The 18,537-nt window shown below is 36.7% G+C and overlaps 1 protein-coding gene across 2 annotated transcripts in view; it reads right to left on the bottom strand.

Moving 5' to 3' along the window:
• Window positions 1-13,200, bottom strand: part of LOC135770074 (uncharacterized) — a 35,848-nt gene extending 22,648 nt beyond the window's left edge. Inside the window, exons 1-3 of one of the 2 annotated variants that reach the window (XM_065279721.2) lie at window positions 13,058-13,200; window positions 3,325-3,402; window positions 1,804-1,830 (exon numbers count right to left, since the gene is read on the bottom strand). In XM_065279721.2, the coding sequence (XP_065135793.2) occupies window positions 1,804-1,830; window positions 3,325-3,373 (76 nt within the window). In that variant the 5' untranslated portion in view covers window positions 3,374-3,402; window positions 13,058-13,200. The remainder of the gene's footprint in view (window positions 1-1,803; window positions 1,831-3,324; window positions 3,403-13,057) is intronic. The other variant, XM_065279722.2, reaches the window with a different exon arrangement.
• Between the last annotated feature and the right edge of the window lie 5,337 nt (window positions 13,201-18,537).

Genomic DNA, 18,537 nt, shown 5'->3' with positions numbered 1-18,537 from the left:
TTTAGCTTTGAAGACATCTATATGCTATTGTACCAATGGTACTCTTATAATATATAGTACAATTGAGACTTTAGCAGACATACCAACACAATCTAAGCAGAGTTTCATGTTTGTTCTTGGAGTGGGCACCTACTGGCCAACCAGGGAAGTGCAGTGCATGGTTTTTAAATATGGTTTAGATTAGGGCTGCATAACAACTAATCACAACTAATCGTTGAAATTAATACTTACTTATACTTACTGTAATATTTTTTATTTTTAATATATATACATGCTTGTGTGTTTTCTTTTATATACATCATTATTATACACAATACACGCACATATATGATGTAAACAAAAATTTTAATTCTGCAGACGATTAGTTGCGATTAGTTGTTATGCAACCATAGTTTAAATGAATTAAAACTCAGTCTATCAATTCAAATATTAAGATTGAATTGAGAAATTGAATTCTCATATTTATATTTCATAATTGGCTCAGACTAATTATAATTGGCTATGGTCTGGGGGAGCATTTCCCCCCCCCCAAAAAAAAAAAAACGACACTTATGCAATCAGGACAATTGTAACTATTTTACAAAGTGGCTTATTTGTGTAAATTCATACAGTATGTTATTCGTAGGTTTAGGAATGATCTGTTCTTGGATGGATATACACATTTTATATTCCTTCTTGTAAATCTGTCCAAAATATTGATACTCAGGGGCATATAAAATTTTTTGTTTTGCAAATACCCACCCCCCAATCGAGCCTGCCACTGACTAGCAAAAGCACAAATCAAATCACGAATTTATGACTGTGACAGAAACTTCAGCCTGTTGGATATCAAGAAATAAAAATGTAACCAATTTCTATCCCACCGGGCATTTCTGCTTTGTGAACGATTCACAAAAGCGCAAACATTGTATTTGTTATCTTTAATCAGAAAGCAACATTATGCTCTTATTCTGAAACAAATACGCTTTTACACAGGATTAGGTTGTCAACGTTCACATAACTCTCATTCCATAATTGATAACACTTTTTCTTATTGGATATTGCAAAACATGACACATTTCATAAGGTTTGTAGCATCATGATGGATTTAAAGGACTAATAGTATGCCCATTTTTACAAGATGTATAAGTCTCATATCTGCCTAGAATGTATCTGTAAAGTTTCAGCTCAAATACCCAACAGATCATTTGTTACAGCATCTCCAAAATGCCCCTATTGGTGGGAGCATGTGTGTGACTTTAAATGCTTTAAATGGGACTAAAAATAGATCTGATTCCTGTGAATATAGTATGAGACAATTTTATCTTTAGCTTCATTAGTGCTACAATGTACTAACAAACACATTAAGAAAAGCTTTTGGGTAAAATTAACCAGTCAGTAAGTGGCTGTGGGTGGGACTTTGTTTGTGTGATGTCACATTAACAAGAGAATCAAAACAGCATGTTTAATGATACTGCATTGGATGGGGATAAAAAAAAGAAGGGAGTAGATTTTTTATTGTAGGGTTTTTGCCTTCACACACTGCCAACACGCATTTATGTCCAAACACCTTGTAAAAGTGGATTTTGCATAATATGTGCCCTTTAAAAATATTTAATATGTTCTGTTCAAATGTCATGTTTTAATAGGAAATACATTTACACAAGAAAGAAAACTGGACTCATTTGGTGCCTTTAAATGACAACAATCTGAATATTTGCACAATGACGTGCATTCTTATTGCATGTTTCACCGGGTACGTTTGACCAAATACTTCAATGTATGCATGCAAATATTCAGGTTGCTGTCATCCAGTTACCTTACCTCGTCTCGAAGGGAGAATTTCCGGTCCTGGTATAGACGCAACATTACAGTACAACAGCGACAAAGGATCGGGGAAACAAGGAGGGAGAACATAAAATTATAAATCCTGGCAAATGTTTCAGTTGACAGGGTAATGGACGAACACAAAATTACTCACAAATACAACCAGAAAAAACACAGGACAGGGAAAAAGACACGGGAGGTTAAAGCAATAAAACTTCATTATTCAATCCTCTAAGGAGTTGAATGTGAGATTACAATAGACGAGCAACAAAGAAGAAACAAACAAGCTAGGAAAACGACAAAAGTGTTATGCATTAAGATGCTGCGGTTATACATTATCACCCATGATTGTATAAAAAAGGAGGGGTTCATAAAACAACGTATTTATAAATAATATAAAACAAATATATTTTGGCTTTAGTGCGTCAATATCAAATCATAACTAAACAATACTTGCATGCTAAAAGTCTTTGTTTATAAATCTCACCTGTTTATTCATTTTTATTACAGTTTATTTATATTTCACTGACACACTAAACCAAAATATATAAACATGCCCCTCCTCAAAGCAAATAAAACAATAAAAATATAAAAAAATAAATGAACCAAACAATAAATTTTACATGGGTGAATTTTCCGAAATGCTCAATTGAGTCTTGCTGAAAAATAAAACATTGGAGCTGTGGCACAGTGGGAACCGAACAGTTGTGCTCATGGGAATACAGGTTTAAAACCTCAAGCCTCCCTTTTCTTTTATCCTGCTGCTCTATACTGTCCTGTGCAATATGGTAAAAAAAAAACTGGGGTTGGTTGACTGCTTGTCCTTTGCATCCCTGGTTACACAATTGAAAGAAACCCATGCTGAAAGATAGCAAACGTGTGCAGTTCGTTGCACTCGGATGAAGGACACACGAGCCATTGATGAAGGCTCCGATTGCGTAAGCCATATTTACAGCATCCTCTTCATTTGCATCTTGTTCAGCGTGGCCCGTTTCCAACTCGCAACCTACGACAATCAACAGCTGCCGGATCATTCATGTGTTTAAATAAATGTGTATGGCTAGGTTAGATTCAGCACTTGCTTTTATCTCGTCTTGCTCCAGCAGGCCCTCGGGGACAGATTTATTATTCACTCCACCATAGAGACGAGGTCATTAGATTTTATCTGGAAAATCCAGCATTAGATTTTAACGCGGGGCTTACCGCGGTAGAACTTCTATAAATGAGGCTCATGCTCGTTCAAGTGTGTCAAATAATCATTATGAATACAATAAAAACTGATGAACTAAATGACATCCTCCGAGACTAGCGACTATTAGAAACAAGAACGAATTATGTAAGAAAATAAAAGAAAACTAGTATTTCTTTCGAGTGTCATCTGTGCTTTTTACGCTTTTTCTTCACGTAGAACACGGCTGGGTTTGTTGTTCCAGTAATTCGGTAATGGAGCATTTGGACAAGGTTCGGTGCCCGTGTCAGTCTGCTGTATGGGAGAAAGGACAATTATATTGTTCTTACCGCCCTGCCCGGCAGCAGTCGGGTCTGCAATCTTCGCTTTTTTCCACATCTTGATGCAGACTAATGGCTCAAGACTTTCTGGAAACGAGAAAAACAAAATAAAGGGTCAGATGTATTTCATTCTGATTAAAAAATGGGTAGATTATAATGTTTGCTTAATAAAAGGTTGACTTTTATTAGATGTATTTATAGGTAGTGCTTTAATGTTGCATTTGGTAACTAACATGAACTAACAATGAACAATACATCTTCATTATTTATTCATGCACTTTAAATTCTGCTGGGTTATTTTTTTAACCCAATGCTGGGTAAATATTGGACAGAATACATGTTGGGTTAATAAACAAACCTATGCTGGGTTGTTTCAACTCATGGCTGGGTTAACAACAACCCAGCATAAGTTTATTTATAACCCAACATGTGTTGTGTACAATATTTATCCAGGATTGCTGACAGGGTTTAGATTAATCCAAAACTAAGCACCTGTTATTTTAGGACATTTAAAGGCGGGGTGCATGATTTTTGAAAAACACTTTGGAAAAGGGAGTCAGGCTGAGTACCAAAACACACGCATAGCCAATCAGCAGTAAGGGGCGTGTCTACTAACCGATATCGTTGTATGCACTGCAAAAAAATGATTTTCAAGAAAAAAATTCTTCATATTTTTGTTCTTGTTTTCAGTAAAAATATCTAAAAATTCTTAAACTAAGATGCTTTTTCTTGATGAGCAAAACGACCCAAGAAAATAAGTCTAGTTTTTAGACCCAAAATATCAAATTAAAGTTATTTTGTGCATGAAATAAGCAAAAAAAATGGGGTAAGAAATTTTTTTTTGAAAATTTTTCTTAAACACTAAATTCAAGAAAAAAAATCATGATTTTTTTTTTTACAGAAAACAAGACAAAAATACTGAGAATTTTTTTACTTGAAAATCATTTTTTGCAGTGTGGGTTGCGTACGTGTATGGGTTGCCAGATGTGTGGAGCAGGTCTATCAAAGAAGGTCCAGATTCTATTGGGGTAGGGACGTGTTTGTTTAGGTGATTTCAAATGTCAACACTGGCTTTCAGAGATCATGCACCCCACCTTTAAGTAGTTTTTACAAACAAACCTCACAAAAAACTATAGTGATGTGCATCTTGAGGCAAAACAATGCCACTGATTTATGTTAAAATATGTCAGTGGAAGGTGTTTTGAAATTAAATCAGCTCACACATGCATTTAAGTCTGGGACAAAATAAGCCCTGCCCGGGAAACCACCCCATACAGTGTTAATTTTGGCATTTACTAATGCATTTTTAAATTAAAAGTTGTAAATGTTAATGCACAATGAACTAACATAAACAAAGATTAATCAATTCTGAAAAATGAATGTGCATTGGTAATTCATTAGCTAATGCATTTATTAATGTTAACAAATGCAACCTTATTGTAAAGTTAAAGGAACACGCCCGCATTTTGGGAATTTAGCTTGTTCACCGTATCCCTCAGAGTTAGATAAGTTCATACATACCTTTCTCATCTCTGTGCGTGCAGTAACTCTGTCTGACGCAGCCCCCACTAGCTTAGCTTAGCACAAATACTGGAAGTAAATGGCTCCAGCTAGCATACTGCTACCAATAAGCTAGCGGGAGCTGCGTCAGACAGAGTTACAGCACGCACGGAGATGAAAAAAGCTATGCATGGACTTATCTAACTCTGGGGGATTCGGTGAATAAGCTAAATTCCCAAAATGTGGGCGTGTTCCTTTAAAAAAAAAGATAAATCAGAAATCTATATTGCATAATGTCTTCCAGTAGGCCTATTGGCCAAACATTAGTCCAAAAGGGCTAATATTTAGCATAACAGCATTCGTACTCTTGTGATATTGCTTAAATATTTCCTTTGGGTCGTTGTGTCACGTTCTCTAAGATTTCAAGACGTTCAAAATGAATCAGATAGCACTTCAAAAAAGGGAAGAATGGGTACTTGTAAATTTAAATCATGTTAGTAGCTTATCAGAGAAATGCATGTAAAAGTGTAGAAAACATGCACAAAGATGGGGTGAAGCACAAAACGGTATTTCCCATTCATTGAGATGTGATGTAATATGACAGCGCGGTGCATTATGGTCCATTAGAGCGACTTTGGGCCCAGTCAGCAAAACTGCCATAGCACTACACATTCATCTTTTTAAATTCATTCACATACACAGATTAGACCCAGTCAGTCTTCACTAGCACTTATGGGAAACTAATCTAGGATTTTGACATATTTGGATTTAACCGGCCCCCTTTGGGAGACATATTTCATTTGAGGATGAGTGCATTAAATATTTCATTGAGCTCAGTTCCAAAACTTGAGCTGTCCTGGTGCCCTGCGGCATATGTAGATAAATGTCTTCTAAAGCAACGTCCTAACTAAAATGTAATCTCACAAATGACTGATTTGCCCGTCTAGTTAGGCAGCAACTTTATTTGTGATTGACAATCCTCACGTGCATGTACAGTTAAGCACAGTTGATTCGAAAAGTTGTTAGCATTGTGCTAAGACTAGACTCTTAGCGCAACCTAAAGGGTGGGAGGGTAAGTAAATTAACAGCTAATTTTAAAGGTCACATTCCTTCTGATCCAATTTTTTTAAACCTAGTTAGTGTGTAATGTTGCTGTTATAGCATAAATAATACCTGTAAAATGATAAAGCTTAAAGTTCACTGCCAGGCAATATATTTTCTTTAACAGAATTCGCCTTTCAAAGCCTACAGCAAATGGCCGGTTTGGACTACAGCCCTCTACTTCCTGCTTTAATGATGTCAGTAGAACAGTTTTTCGACTAAACTCCACCCACAGGAATACATCAGTTGCCAGCTAAGCTAACAGCAAGCTAAGCTGCTGTCGAATCACAACACACAAAACAAATGACACAGTCTTCAACTGTTCAATTTTGGGGAGCTTGTGCAAATTGTAGCCTCTTTTTTCATATTTGTAGTTGAGATGAGTTGTTCCCGGTGGGGTCTTGTGCTGTTGTGGCCCATCTGCCTCAAGGTTGTGCGTGTTGTGGCTTCACAAATGCTTTGCTGCATACCTCGGTTGTAACGAGTGGTTATTTCAGTCAAAGTTGCTCTTTTATTAGCTTGAATCAGTCGACCCATTCTCCTCTGACCTCTAGCATCAACAAGGCATTTTCGCCCACAGGACTGCCGCATACTGGATGTTTTTCCCTTTTTACACCATTCTTAGTAAACCCTAGAAATGGTTGTGCGTGAAAATCCCAGTAACTGAGCAGATTGTGAAATACTCAGATCGGCCCGTCTGACAACAACAACCATGCCATGTTCAAAATTGCTTAAATCCCCTTTCTTTCCCATTCTGACATTCAGTTTGGAGTTCAGGAGATTGTCTTGACCAGGACCACACCCCTAAATGCATTGAAGCAACTGCCATGTGATTGGTTGATTAGATAATTGCATTAATGAGAAATGTAACAGGTGTTCCTAATAATCCTTTACAGCAGGTGAGTGTATTGCGCACTGTAACCACAACCAAAGCTTCAAAAACACAGAAAGAACGGGACCTTTAATTTTTGAGTGAACTATCCCTTTAACCTGATGAAAACCACTTGTTGTTCAAAACATTGTAAATTAAATTAGGGAGGTAAAAATAGCAGTGTGCCAGTCCTATTGTATTGCCTAAAAGGCTCACCAGGCATCACACCAAGTTCGAAACAGAGCTTTTGTATTTCAAATCATCCAGTATTCTAGGGCCATTTATGACTCTCATGTCATTGACTGCTGTAAATGCTGTTTCAATCTCCGAACCAGCAGGTTTTTTATTCAGTGGCTCTTTTCTCTATGCCGCAATGCTGCATCTGTCATCTCACAAAGTGGCATATCGTCACGTTTCGTACACAATACTCTCATGATTGACCTCTCATACACAATGGGCTATAAATGTTGCATTACGGGCATCGCAGTACTTAAGTCTGAGTGTCATCCATCCGCATGCACACATCATTATGCATGATTTGGCTTGTCATTTTTATCAAATGTTTCATTTGGTTGCATCATGGAGAGTCAGACTATGGTAGCAACATAGCTTTTAAAAGGATTATGCTAATCATTTGCAGTTTGGGTTTTAACAAGTGAATGCATGCACTAGATAATGTAATATTGGGATATCAGACATCAAGGCAATACATTAATAAAGAAATAAATACGATGTATGCTAATAATAAATGTAACAAACTGTGCAATTGTACAACGATAGGACAGACAATTAATTAGGATTATAGCTAAAATGAAAAGAAAATACATACAGAAGACATAATATAGTTGACATCAACAGGGTTCCCACACTTTAGTTAACTTCAAATTCAAGGACCTTTCAAAGACTTTCCAGATTCAATACCCTCAAATTCAAGGACTAAATGTGGGGACACATTTAAAGTAAGAGCAAGGTTACATTGTGTTACCTTTTAAGATACGTAGTTACAGTTCCCTTTCGAGGGAACTCACGCTGCGTCACTGTGGTGAAGCTTTGGGGACGCGTCCAGGGGTAAGTGCGTCTGAATGTGTATATCAAATTCAACCAATGGTGAGACTCAACAACAAAGACAGGGTGACGCGGGAGCCAGGAAGTATATCGCTATCTGAAATATTGCCAAAGACGGCGTTACAGGGACGCAGGAAGTATGGCAAGGGAGACGCAGCGTCTCGTTCCCTTCTCAGGGAACAACAGTTACATACGTAACCCGAGACGTTTTCATGTGTCAAACACAACTATGCAAAAAAGCATTTTGGTATGAATCAACATTCGCATACAGAAGATATAAGCATTTAAAGCGAACAGTTTAGCACGTGTGCTTAAAAAGTCTAGACGTTTTATGATATTATCCTACACTACACAGGGAATAATATGGATTTTTTTCCAGAAAACTTCTTGCATAAAATAGATTCAAGCAATGGCCTGTGTCTATGTATGTATATTTTCAAAAACTTCCCAGGGCCTTGAATCCCCCCCCCCCAGATTCACAAACTTTCATTGATTTCAAGGACCCATGGGAACCTTGCGTCAAGTAAAATACATCCAATTTAACTACATATATATTGTGTTTTGGCACCAATTCATCTGGTATTAAAATATACACTACAGTACAAAAGTCAAATGAACCTTTTTACAGGGTACCATCCAAGTGACAGCTTTTGTACCTTTATTCACAAAGTGTACTAATATAAATAAAATGCAATGGATTTTAAGGATATTTTAGTTTAGTTTTGGTACTACGTTGGGTTTGCACCAGCTGTTTAATAATAATATCAATTCCTTCAGGGTCTCCCTCTACTGCCCACCTGTTAAATCTCAAATTGAGTTTAAGATTTTACCAAAGGTTTTAAAGCACTACATAATCGATGCTATAAAGTATAAATAAATAAGTTGAAGTCCTGAAATGGTATTAGACAATCTCTCCTTACAGTAAAACATATTTAAACTCTATGATTGTTGATGATGTTGTCTTGGGTGAACATGATCACACAAATTTAAATATGTCCTTGGCCCACATCTTGGCTTCTGTTCATTTGTGAAAATGAGCCATGCAAGTCTGCTGAGCTAAACATCCCAACATTTAGGCTTGCCAAGTTAGGGGTCTTTTCAGTTTACATGCAACCTGAGCCTTACACCATCCAGCACAGTCACATGCTTATATTGAGAAAAAAATAAGCATTTCATCACATGATATGTTAAGCATTTAAAGGGATAGGTTCACCCTAACATTAAAATTCAATGACCCATGTCCAACACTATGCAATTTAATTTTTTCTATGGATCACAGGAAACGCTCTGAATAATTTCACAGTGCTCTCTTTCATACAATCAAACTGGACGGGGACCAGAGGCAAACTGTCGAAAGGGAAAAATCTTGCTCGACAGCCGGAGTCACCATTTCCTTGCAACAAAGACAATCTGCTACTGCTTCCGGAAATATATTGTGCATGTCACGCAAGCCATTGCATTGAAAGACACAAGTGTGAATAAATGATAAAAGCATTTTAATTTTGAGAATTCCATTAAAAAGTAAGCATACGCTATTGTTACTTAAAATAGCCATGCATTGTGCCGGGATAGCCTGAGGTAGCTGAGCTTGTAGTTTTTCCACCTGTATCTCTGATAAAGAGAAGCGGTGCATAAAAGGAAACGTTTTTATCGCGGTGAGAAACCGCAGCCATCCTTCATAATATAATTACGTGCCAAAGGCTGGCTGGGCCATATAATAACAGCGTATGAGTAAACTAACACTTCACACCACTATATGAAAAGCGAGTTTAATGACATGCTCAAGTTTTAAACTATACCGCTAACCTTTATCCTCTCGCAAAATTGTTCTCCTGACATGTTAAGTCGGACACGGTCATTTATCAAATGATAGGCTATCGTGCCTGCCGAGCACCGCCGTCGGTGGTGCTGCTTATTTACATTTCCTGAAACTGGTAAAGTTCAGTAAGAAAGCCACTTAGCGGGTAACAGCATACATATCATTAGCGCGCGATACATTAGCAAGGTGACGGTGATGCTTAAGGCTACGTTCTGGGCCCTTTTCATTTTCATCTAGATTCAAAATATCTCCAATTACATTCTCTCTCTCCACATTTGCTCATTTTCGAAGCATTTATGCTTTGTGCTACCAAAAATAGAAATTTTTAATAAAAGTGTGTCTCATTTCCCAAGCGCTGATTATGTTAGTAATAACTTATCATGTGAAGTTCCTTAAGCTAGTCATGCAATAAATGCAATATCGATGGTGACGTTCGGACCACTATTTCCCTTAGGAAAAGCTGGCAATGAGCCCCAAAGGTCCCTGCATTAGCTGCATGTGTTTTAGGTGAGGAAATGGCCAGCTTATAAATCAGCCTGCTTGTCGACACTTTATTTGGAGAACATAAGATGCGATTCCAGAGGGTGTTTAAGCGAACGAAATCACCCAGCCAATTTTGTTCAGTCCATCACCCCATTTCTCTGATTGGCGATAAAATCTCCTCCTCTCTGTCTTGTCAACATCGCCCCGTTAAAACGACCCCCCTTGGATCGGCTCACCAGGATCACGCATTTCCCTGTGCAATTCTTAATGTTCACAGTGAGGGAGATAAAAACAAAAAGTGGTACCCAGAAGACAGCATTTAAAGTTAAATTCATGTAAAGCAGCTGCCAGTGATGTGCTTTGCTTGTGAATAATGTTTTCGGAGCCAATCTTTTGTTTGTTTATTTATTTTTTTAATAGCTGATAATTCAAAAACAGCTTAAAACTTTTGATTTGCAAAATTATTTAATATCACCGCCACCCTACCAGTTTTAATTGCTTCCTCCTTTGCGATTTTATTTTTACCCTTGCGTGTGCCATTATGGAAGTATTTCTTTCTCTTTATAATAAAAACCCAGAACGCCAAAACATTAATGATATCACTAATCATTAGACCTGTTATTTGACAGATACCATAATGCAGTGGTTCTCAAACTGGGGGCCGTGCTAGGGGGCCCCCAGTTTTATGACATTTTAAAAAATGCATTAATTTATCATAAATTCGTGTAATTAAACCTTAAAAAATAAGGGTAACCAACGGCACTACACTGCATAATTGAATATGTTTTGTATAATTTTGTATTTTTTCTAAGTTTTACAATGTTTTATGGGGGGGCTACGAAGGGATGCACCATACCCTAGGAGTGCTGCACTCGGAAAGATTTTTAGGACCACTGCTATAATGTACAAAATAATGCACATACTCATACTTTATAATTTTCCACATAGTAAACGACATATCTTGTGACTAAAAGCGTCCAAAATAAATTAAAACTTTCACTCATGGCATTTTATCAGTATTTTAAGGTTTTACTTTAACTCCGAGGTGCATTTTAAACAATATTTAAGGCTTTCACATCAATTCTGTATTATTATTGGTTGCTTTTTCTTTAATATTTAGTCTAATGTGTGAAGTGTGTATTCGCATTGCGTTCCTCCCTCAGTGTTACTTGCTGGATTTATGTTGGTTCAGGCAAATTTTTTGCTCGTGTAAAATTTTTTCAACTTGCGCAGAAAAGGCATTTGAGGTGAAAAGCGTGTGTTCGCGTCAATCGCGGCACCAAATTCGCATCATTCCCATCGCCTCGGGCGAATTTGCATTAAATTTGTATGTAATCTACTCGCGCAAATCGTTGAATTTGCATTTGTGTACGCCACATTATGTACCGTACACACCAAACGTGAAGCATCGCGTTCCTTGCTCTAGATGACTCACAGGATTTATCTTTGTGTCAAGCTAATTTTTTACTTGAGTTGAATATTTTCAACTTGCGCGAATACACGTTTCTAGGCGAATGGCATGTGTTTTCGCGGCAATCGCGCTACCCAATTCAAGTCATTCGTATTCCAAATAGACGAAAGCTTGAATGGGGCATCCTTGCATTGACTTTGTATGTAATCTATTCGCCCAAATTTGCGTTTGGTGTGTACACTCCATTATGCTGTGTTCACACCATACGTGAAGCATTGCGTTTTTTGCTCTAGATGACTTGCGGTATTTAACTTTGTGTCATTTTGCTAATTTTTTGCTTGAGTTAAATATTTTCGACTTGCGTTTTCGCGGCAATCGCACTGCCGAATTCACATCATTTGCATTGTCCCACACGTCTTTGCATTGACTTTGTATCTTAGAATTTGCATTTAATTTTACGTACGCCCCATTATTCATCATTTCAATTTCTTGTTTTCTAATGAACAAAATAAATATGTTTGGCACTATAACCTTCAAATTAAAAGATTTTTGGGAACATTTCAGTCAAGTTTTATAACTTTTTACCAATATTGTATGCATTAATCATATATCATAATGTTTTGGACATACAGTAGATCCATTAGATTTAATTAGAAATCCGTTGCGCATGTTGGATTTCATTTGATCCGATACCCCATCTATAGTTAGAACGTCCGTGCAACCATTCTGATATGACTTCATGCCACCTGACCATCAGCTCTCATCTCACAGATTCCACAGCATGAAACCCAAACTGTTGAGCCGAGACCGATTCAAATTATTTCTTTGTGAGGCCACCAAGCTATCCGAGATCTCCTGTAACAAAATACGATCGGAACGTCGTCGAGTTCCAATAATGTCCATAAACGAAACGTCTATAAACTGAATGGAAGTCTATAAACCAGAAGTGGATCATTTTGGAGTTTAGTGTCAGGGCTCAAGGTAATGTGCAAGGTTGTCAGCACTGCATTGTAAAAGGACCCAAGGCGCTATATAAGGTTGAAGTACATGCATAGCTCGGGTCACCAAATGGTGCGTTAGCTTTTCTTAACAACATTCTTAGTTTGTGCCCTGTAGAGCAACATGCAAGTGTCAGTTTATGACCCACTGGGTGGTGAAACAAAGGTATGGAAGCTTATGTCCTCAGGTACTCCATACATTGCTTTACAGTATGTACAGTAGTGTAGAAATGTACACAATGTGCACTTTGCATTTTACAAGTTTACTTTTTTAAGTTATTTATTTATATAACGTGTATGTTTCTATAATACAGTACAGGGTTTGTCTATACAGTGTGGGTTTTCCTATCTGTAACTTGCACTGCAAAACAAGTGAACTGACATCTTCTTCTGTTGTCTATATTTCTACACGGCCGAAAACGACAAATAAAAGTTGCACAACTTCTGTCACAACACAAACAGCTACAACAACAACAAGCTACAAAAATCCCTACCTGTTCACAGATCTGTGTTCCTCTGCTTCTTTCAGTTTGTGCTCTGGCCTCTTCTGATATTTCACTGCTGCCTCCAAGTTGTCCAAGGTAATAAATCCTTTGAGCTGTGTGTGTGTGTGCGCGCGTGTATGTGAGTCTCTAAAGCCGTTCCCTATGCACCCAGATCTGCCTTCAACCAAAAGAAGGTTCAGTGTTTTGAAGGGAGGGTCCGTGAGATGTTTAACACCTGCAGTACTTGCCATTGGCACCTCATAAGGTACAATGACTTTTGAAATATTTCAGTTCACCTTAACACAAACAGAAAAGGGTACACAGTAAGATTAATGTCACTTATTTTACAAAATAAAAAATAAATAGAGAAGTCTTACAGCAATAATATCAAATGAAGACCAAAGTGAGATTTTTATCATACTTTGTTCTGAAATAAAATAGCCTAGTTTTAGAAGTGATATGAGCAATGTACCAATATATTGTACCATCTGTTTATATTTTCCAAATCTATGATAATGGAGTCCAGACATCAGAAAATATAAGTTTATAGTCATGTTGTTTAGGTTATAGGACATATGCTTTATGGATGTGACAATAAATGGACAAAGGATTTTGTTAGACAACAATATTCTTTGTAGGAAGTTTGTGGATTAAATGCACAAACCAGAAGTAATAATACCACAGTCGACTATGCACCAGATCTTGGACAAAGTCAGCAGATCCGTTGGGAATCCGGCTCGGAGTCGTCTGCTGTCTGGGCAAACGGAGGAGGGACGGCCCTTCAAGTACACTGTAAAAGAATGGAGCATGAAGTTAAAACAACTTGGCTTTGCACTATTTTAACCAACTACTATTTTAAGTTTTGACCCGTGAATAGTTGACATAACTTATCAAGTTGAAATTGTTTAACTTTTAAAAAAAGATAAAAATAAAGTTAAAGTAGCATAACAATATATGTTGATTTGATCAAAATTAAGATTTTTTACAGTGTAAGGGATAATGTAGGCAGTGTGATCAGGTCTTGGGGTTTATTTCACGTTAACAACCGGTTGCCTGTACATTATCTGCTTATTACACGGCCATTACCTCATAAGTAAGGTAAGGAACATTAAATATTGATTTGAAATATTTGAAATTAATTTGCTTATTTTTAACAAATGCAGACCTTTCGACAGGAACTTCTGAAGGAATCTGTTATAAGGTAAAATGAGATATTCAAATGTCACGTATGCACTGAATGAATTTGCGACATTTGGTTTAATCATTTGTAAATAAAATGTCATATTTGTTATTAAAAGACATATTTGAAGAGTTTGGTTCCAAAACGCAATAAATCCATTTTGACTAATTTGGGTAAAAAATGTCTATACCAAGAAAGTGACAAGATGAAAACCATTATTTTCTGTTACAAACTTTCACATAGCATCTTTGGGTTATAATAACATTTAAAATTTAAATCCATAATTTGATTTTCAAAGATCTATTATAAAAAAAAATGTTTCCGCAAAATGCAATAAATCTTTTTTTATTAAAGTTTTTTTTCAAAATGCTATAAATTTATTTAATCAATTTATAAATGTATATTCATCTTTGCCATGTTATATTCATTTAGATGACTAGTGGTATACACTGATTAAAAAAATAAACATTAATGGCATTAATAGTGGTTTACGTTTCTTCCCTACCACAGAAAACCACCACAGGTTTATCAATGCCATCAAAAGTATTTTTTGTTTTGTTTTGTTTGTTTGTTGATCACAAAGTATAAAGTAGATGAGGAAAACTAAGATTCAGTGTGTATTCAACGCGCCGTCCTTATTATTCACAATGCATGAAATGGTGCGCTGTGATTTGTTGAGCGGATTTAAGGACTGGCATTTCTCCCAAAACGGGACAAAAAAGATGACAGAATATCATGGCGGATATCGGATTTTGTGTAAAATTAAGAATTTATTTTTTAATACTGACCTGATACAATACAGATTTTGGCGTTTATCGCATTATGGAACCAAACTCTTCATTTATATTTAATTTTTGGGTAATATTAAACTGCACCTGTCAAATTGATTAGCAGCATCTGGGTTACCGTGTGTTATTAGTTTTGAATGGTTGTTATCTGGGAATAACAAACCTGCAAATGTCGCAACTGGCCAATCAAAATCAAGCATTCCAACGAGCGGTGTAATAAATAACAAATAACTTTTTTCATGTGTGCATTTATAAGGAAGAAACAATGTTAAGGATGTCACATTTCTCCATTACGGATGTGACAATTCAAAGCTGCACTTACTGTACCTAACTATTTAAAATATTAGGCTTTATGCCCAGCTGCACTACTTCCTGAACTTCAGCCAGCTCCTTGTTTCCTGTCAGCCATTATTGGACAAACTGATTAATCCAGGTGTGCCTGACCTCAGTAGTCACAAACAAACTGATTAATCCAGGCGTGCCTGACCTCAGTAGTCACAACAACAATAATCAGACACACCTGGATTAATCAGTTTGTCCAATAATGGCAGACAGGAAAAGAAGCTGGCTGAAGTTCAGGAAGTAGTGCAGCTGGGCATAAAGCCTATTAGATTTATTTTTTTTTACTCAAAGACCTCTCACTGTTATTTACTGTATGCCACCAAATATTGACATCTGAGATATCAGTATGGTTAAAAACCTTTGGTAAAAAAACTGTCATTGTCAATTATCTAATTTGCATCTCTTTTTCTTTTTCTCCTTAGATGAGTACATCTGAGACATAGTTAATATTAAATGAAACGTAACCAAGGTCTCTATCAAGTCTCCTGAGTGACTTCTGAGTGATGAAATCTTCCTCTTGTTCTGAATAACAATGTTTAAATGTCGTAACTAATACTTTGCATTTGTACTTAATTCCAGGCTTCTGTTATGCCATAATCCATATAAACAGCATTAATTAACAAATCTAAAATAATAACCAACAATAACAAACAGAACGCCATTATTGAGATCTCAGCAGTAACAGAAATCTTTGTTATCTTTCGGTTCCCCTTCAAAACAAAACAATAAAGAAATCATTCGTGATACAACTGACTTGGCAAAATGTGCACGCTATTTTATGTCGCTGATAAAATGAAACATTTTATGTTCTTTGAGCTACAAAGACAGCATGCAGTGATCTAAAACAACAGCCCAGGTCAAAGTCTTCTGACTGCAATTTACCATTACAAGCATCACTAAATAAACCGATACACAGGGTGGTCTGTCAAAACTATTACGGGCTTTAAAACACAATACTATTTTAGACTACATGACAAAGTCCTATATATACCATCACCAGTGTGATAAACGCAGTAGCAGATTAGACTGATCCAAGTCATGCAGTAAAGCCCATTAAAAGAAAACACTTTAAGGCAATACCTTTGTTTGACTCTTAATAAATCTATGCTTATATATGGGATCCATGTAAATGTAAGACAAAATTATAAACGCTCAGACAGTGTCAAGTTTTGGTTCTCTTGGCAGTCACCGCCCTGCTGGTAGAGGCAACAAATAGACACAAGTACACTGAAAGCCAATCAACATCATCAAAAGTGTCTACGGTTGGAAAATAGAAGGCTATAATAGTACACTTTGGGTGTACTACTGTATATCGGAACAGATAACAGGCAATTATAAAATACAACACGCTATCAAAAACATCTCACGTTTCAGACAACTGAAACAGGCATGCAATAGAGCATTAATAAACTTGTCGCTTATGATGCAACTTCCATGATATTATATGACGTCACTTCCTCTGCACTTGGAATTGAACCCAACCCTTAAAACTTGAATTTCTCTTAAATCGACTTATTGGATATTCTGAGCAACTCGATAAAAAACTGTATGTTCTCCTGCGGTGCGGCAGCAAATCCTTTTGGGGCTGTGAATGACAAAGGTCACTGGTTTTTATTACCCCCCTCATTAAATTGCACCCTGGCCTTGTAACACAGTCTACAAATGGAAGCAGAACAAATGGACGACATTGTGCACCGAGCAAAGTTATGCTGGTACGAATTGGATTCTCTGTTGATGAGTGATTTATTGTCATTGCCTGGGACCGATCATTAACATTTGCTACAAGCAACAAAAATCCATATAAAGTGCAGAACCTATGAAGATTATACACTTTCACTCGCTGTACAAACAGACAATGAATACACAACCTACAGCTTTTGACAAGTTGAGATTCAACACACAAAGAAACAAGCTTTTAAATATACACAACATCCATTAAATAACATTTGGTCAACATGGTCTAAAGAGCATCTGGGCTAATTTTGATGCTAATTATTTAACCTGATCTCAAGGATATTTGCACATACAATATTTTATGGGTTGGCTAATTCGTGTGATTTTGTACGAAGGGAATTGTACAAAGAAGTATGATTATTAAAAAAAATACCATATTGATACCCCACCCCTATCCCCGCACCTAAACCTAATGTAAGACACTGTTAAAAAATGCAATGTCTGCTTTGTTATAGAAGTCAATTCAACTTACTATTTAAAATTTTGACTTGTGAGTTGACATAACTTATAAAAACAAGTTGAAATTGTTTAACTTAAAGGAACAGTATGTAGGATTGTGGCCAAAACTGGTACTGCAATCACACAACTTGTGGCTAAAACTGGTACTGCAATAACAAAACTTGTGGCTAAAACTGGTACTGCAATCACAAAACTTGTGGCTAAAACTTGTACTCCAATCACAAAACTTGTAGCTAAAGCTGGTACTGCAATCACACAACTTGTGGCTAAAACTGGTACTGCAATAACAAAACTTGTGGCTAAAACTGGTACTGCAATCACAAAACTTGTGGCTAAAACTGGTACTGCAATCACAAAACTTGTGGCTAAAACTGGTACTGCAATCACAAAACTTGTGGCTTAAACTGGTACTGCAATCACACAACTAGTGGTCAATACACAACATGAAAACATAAACATCAGTTTAGGGCTGCAACTCCACTTTTTAAACGACAATATCCTGGGCGGACCACTGGTGTCATTGATATAACTATTTGAAATAATTTTTTTTCTTAATGTCTAGTGACATATCACTGGCCATTTTATGATTATTTATATACATTTCTTACATACTGTTCCTTTAATGTGTTACATTAAAGGTGCAGTGTGTAGATTTTAGCGGCATCTAGTGGTGAGGTTGTAAATTGCACCCCTTCATTTCGAAGCACATAGAGAAGCTACGGTAGCCATCACAGTACAAACATGTCATCTTCTGAGACAACGTAGTGACAAACGCGCTCTGTAGAGCAGTTTGTCCATGTAGGGCTACTGTAGAAATATGATGGCTTAAAATGGCGGCTTCCATGTAAGGGGACCCGCAGTGTATTTAGATAAAAATGGCTCATTGTAAGGTAATAAAAACAATACAGTTCATTTTGTAAGGTTTTTATACACCACTGGTAATATAGTTATGTATATTTTATTGCATTGCAAAGAACCGTCTAAAC

Source organism: Paramisgurnus dabryanus, chromosome 7 (genome assembly GCF_030506205.2).
Source record: "Paramisgurnus dabryanus chromosome 7, PD_genome_1.1, whole genome shotgun sequence".
Lineage (NCBI taxonomy): Eukaryota > Metazoa > Chordata > Actinopteri > Cypriniformes > Cobitidae > Paramisgurnus > Paramisgurnus dabryanus.
This window is presented reverse-complemented; position numbering and strand designations above follow the sequence as displayed.